This window comes from Cottoperca gobio, chromosome 7, assembly GCF_900634415.1.
Source record: "Cottoperca gobio chromosome 7, fCotGob3.1, whole genome shotgun sequence".
Lineage (NCBI taxonomy): Eukaryota > Metazoa > Chordata > Actinopteri > Perciformes > Bovichtidae > Cottoperca > Cottoperca gobio.
Window position 1 is genome coordinate 10,347,107 of NC_041361.1, and position 4,840 is coordinate 10,351,946.

General features: G+C 41.0%; 1 protein-coding gene across 1 annotated transcript; it reads right to left on the reverse strand.

The window, feature by feature from the left end:
* arf3a (ADP-ribosylation factor 3a) lies at positions 1-4,840 on the reverse strand. Its single transcript, XM_029435354.1, has 5 exons — positions 4,708-4,840; positions 3,106-3,288; positions 2,904-3,014; positions 2,444-2,568; positions 1-2,340 (listed from the first exon to the last, which is right to left on the reverse strand). The coding sequence occupies exons 2-5, from the start codon at positions 3,251-3,253 to the stop codon at positions 2,179-2,181; spliced, it is 546 nt and encodes a 181-aa protein (XP_029291214.1). The 5' UTR covers positions 3,254-3,288; positions 4,708-4,840; the 3' UTR covers positions 1-2,178.

Genomic DNA, 4,840 nt, shown 5'->3' on the forward strand with positions numbered 1-4,840 from the left:
TTTGTGTTTTGGTCTTTTTATTGATTTATCGACGTAGTGCCAGGAATCATTAAATCATTCAACACTTTTGCACCAGTTTGTGTTGTTTTTACTTCCTCCTCTTGATAATATTTAATAAATCCATTCTCAGTTTGCTCCTTTTTGAATAAACTTTATCGGTTGGAATGTTCTGCAGTCTCGCTTTTCTGTATTCTTTTAGTTAAAATTTGCCAATAGTCATTGAAAGAAGGATGATTAGCCAACACAGTACTGTGAATGCATCAGTGTTACAGATCATAGGTGAGATATTGAATGTTGGACATTCCTACGAACAAACATGTTATCAAAGAGAAATAAACCACTGGCAATATAAGGCCACAAAAACAATGTTCACACCAAACCGAACATAGTAGAGGGCACATCACACACACACACACACACACACACACACACACAAGCTACTGTCAGTTATACATATCTGCCAACACACTGACCCCGATATCTACAGGTGTATCAACAACACTTTCAATTTGACAGCGAATACCATGGTATACTTTTCTTGTTACATAAACATATATACATTTGCGCTGACATAGAAAAGCATGCTTTTGCATATTAGAAGGTCGTTCGGTAAACTTTACACTAAATCCATAACATTTATCAGTACAGCATTGTTCCAACCAGCAGCAGTAATTTAGACTAACAAATATAGTCTGAGGAAACAGGCTATTATAATTCACTTTTATTACAGATCTTGTACAGTATTAACATGCCTTATGATGCAGTATTACTATCATCCTCTCTCTTATTTTTTCAAATCATGTGATTTGTGTGAACACTCAAATCTAGTTAGCAAATGAAGAAAAACACTAAATTCAACACTTGCCTTCTGGTCCAAAATAAATAAATACTCCATTCAAACAGACATTACATTTTGTACAACAATAATGCATCTAGAGTTATTTTGTGCAACATAATACAAAGAGATAAGGTTAACACAAGAAACACACGTCACAGCAATTAGGGATGAATAAATCAGGATGACAGGCTATGGGAGTTCTTTTGACAGATATAGTGCAGCTGCTCGCACAAACTGACTTAAAAAAGAAACATTCGAAAACCACGTTAGCGCTCTGATATTGCCAATCACATGCTCTGCTGCATCACTCTCCACAGGCCAATAGCAGCATTTATTTTCCTAAGCCACAGAGCTGGTACAGTGCACCTGTTCTGTCATCTGTATCAGTTCAGCTATCACACCTCGCTGACGCCAGACAAATTGTTTTAACCCTTATTGAGCCAGGCACGTCAACTAAGAACAAATCTTTATTTACAGCAGCGGCCTGCAGTAGTTCACAGCTCTTACAAGCCCAGAAGCCGGTACTGGGATCTTCTCCATCTCCATGCAGAATTGGGAAGCGGTAATATACAGTAATACCAGGGCTTCTTTTACACTAGCTGCCTTAGTAGTAAACGCACATTGCGATTAAGGGAGAGAAACCATATGATGCACTTGTAAAAAACTAAAACAAACTCACGAATAAATAAATACATCTTGACAAAAATATAAATTGTTTAAGACTATCTAGTATGTCATCAAGTTGTGTGTCTAATACAATTAAGAATAAATAAATAGTTTTATAGCACATACATTGGTGGTAAAACAGAAACAGAAAACTTTACATTTATCTGAGCCTGTATGAGTATACTGTTCGAACAATGTGATATTATTCTGAGATAGTAGTAGTACTCCCACTTATACTATTATGACATTCTTTATAATTTACATTAAGTTTAAATTATCGGATGGTTGCTCTGCCATCATGAGTCCACATCATCACGTTTTCTGAACAAATGAAAAGGTGATGGAGGTCAAAGAGACTTCAAAGTAGGGGAAATACATATGCCTTTACAGTAACATTATACTATTACATCCCAATAATTATGCATTTAGCATGTAGAATGTAAGTCATTTGGGTCAACACCATTGGTTTGTAAATATTTAAAAACGCTCACTGCATATCCAAACAAATTAAATTAATCAAAATAAAAAAAGTATTTTTTTTCCGGGGGAGGGGGCATTAAGAGTCACCCCCTGGGAGCTTTTCAGCAGCCTCTCCATGTAAACACAATGGATCCACTATAACCCTAACCTGGAGCTGACACCCAGGCTCTTCCCCACTCTACTGACTGAACCCTTCACTTTTTGTTCTTCAGCTGATTGGCCAGCCAGTCAAGGCCCTCGTACAGACCGTCTCCACTGGTGGCGCAGGTGGCCTGAATGTACCAGTTGCGATGGCGTAGGGAGTGCAGGCCCAGCTTGTCAGTGATCTCTGCAGCATTCATGGCATTGGGCAAGTCCTGAAAACATTTATCACATCAGGTGTGTCAATCTCAAGGCCTGAGTACGTTCAAAAGCGCAGAAAGAATTGAACACATAGAGGAGACACAAGGAAGGCTATACCTGTTTGTTGGCAAAGACGAGAAGAACGGCATCCCGCAGCTCGTCCTCAGCCAGCATCCTCATCAGCTCCTCCCGAGCTTCGTTCACCCTCTCACGGTCATTGCTGTCCACCACAAAGATCAAACCTGCAGGCAGAGATAAGTGTCTTGTTTAAGGGTTCAGCTCTACTATCCCAGAATCACTTTCATCTCACCGTTTAACAATACGCTGACGTCATAGTTAAAAAAAAAACACACATTGCTAAACCAAGTTTATTCATTGCCAAGGCTTTCAACATGACTAAGCTGATAATAATTTGAAACAGTTGGAGGCTGTGTTCAAATGACCTCATCTAAAACATTAGTCAGATATGCCCTCAGGTGCTGGGGGCGAGTGTGTGCTGCAGGATCTGCCACTGGACCCTGTTAACTCCAACATGGCCGACATGTGCGTCATCAAAGAGGCTGCTGGCCCGGCTCACCCTGGGTGTTCTGGAAGTAGTGCCTCCACAGGGGACGGATCTTGTCCTGGCCACCGACATCCCACACGGTGAAGCTGATGTTCTTGTACTCCACCGTCTCTACATTAAAACCTGAATGAAAAGCAAATCAAAATGAGTTAAACCCTCTCAGAGACAGATGTTTCACCTAACACTATCCATAATGAACCCTTTCCTCACGCACCGATTGTTGGGATGGTGGTAACAATCTCCCCCAGCTTCAGCTTGTAGAGGATGGTGGTTTTTCCAGCAGCGTCCAGCCCCACCATGAGAATCCTCATCTCCTTCTTGCCTATCAGGCTCTTCAACAGATTCCCAAAGATGTTCCCCATGATGTCTGACGGCTCTCACCTCAACTGCAACAGAACTGTTAACACAGGGTACTGAAGAGATTACTTTCCATATATAGCAATAAAACAAACCTGTGAACCATATATAGAAAGTACAAAACCACAAAGAAAAATCATGCGGTGAGACACAGTAGCTCTTCAAAAGCAACTCTCAACATTACCACCTCGTTAGGGCTTGAAGCCACCTCAGAGGAGAGCCAGTAAAAGCAAACTTCACACCTCGGCAGGCGGCTGACCTGACATAAAGGCTGTTGCTCTACACTTCGGCAGCTAGCAGGGGAAACTGACCGCCATATTAGATGTTATGTGGATTAGCTTTCATGTGGGGCAGAGTAACCACCTTTTATGCTGTTTGCTGGCAATTGAATAAATGCCAGTGTAACAATTTGTATTACATTAAATCACACATAACCTCAGGATGTGAGAATGTGTGGTGCACACAGCCTATCTCTTTGTGAGTGTTTGTGTATGTGTGTGTATGTGTGTGTATGTGTGTGTATGTGTGTGTGTGTGTCTTATGACTCTGACTGATCCATTATACTTGGGTAACAGATGGGTGTTTATGGCTGGTATTGCTGTCAAATATGTCCTATACTAAATGATGTCTCTGTGTTTTACTGTGTGTAGAAATTATAATTATAGATGCATCCAAATTGTTATTTTATTAATGAAATTATTATTCCTGTAATTTGCTGCATGGAGAGTGACACTTTTCAAGCCCCTGGAGGCTTTTTAAGCAATTGTCCTTCACAGTCTCTTGACATTATATATAGGATCTTTAAGAAAAAAACCTGTGAAAATTAAAAAATGTAAAAACAAAAGCTTTAAGGTGAGAGGCTTTGAATTGTACTTTACTGTCTTGGTATGGCTCCTTTAACAGGCCAACTGTCAACTTGTGCTAACATTTTCTACCCGAGGGGAATTTGTTGGTGCTAATTTAGGGATATTCAAAGATTAGTATAAATAAATGCACACACAGCCAAGTGTGAGGCACATGGGCAGTTTTCGGATCCATTCGTTGACATTAAATGCACAGGCTGTAGCTGCTAGCATAGCCTGTTACAGCTGCAGTGCATCTGTCATAACGCGAGGGGAAGACGCCTGATGCTGCAGTCCAAGCAGGCGATGAATTTGAATGAGACAATATGTCGTTTTAATAGCGTAAAACACTAATTATTCGTACGTAGTTAAGCGACAAAACCACGTCTTCACATTTGAAAGAAGATAATTGTCCGGGTCAATTTGTGTGCTGTAATCCCCCTCGTACAGTCACGACAAGGCAGCGCACCAGTCGGCCTGATGTCGTCGATTAACGGCGGTTAATTTACCGAAAAGCGTTACAAGACGTGAAAACAGTGACACATACGCTGCGGTCACCTTTAAAACTTGGATACATCTTTGAGCATTTTCAACATTTGCATCTCATTCACACTTACCCGTCCACGGCAGGCAGGCTACCAGCTGGATTCAAGCAGAGGAGAGGACTGGATAAAAGTCTCGCGATAAGCAACGGGTGTGAAACGTTGTATTCTCGCGATAGTTGGACTCTCAAGAGCACCTCTCACGTTT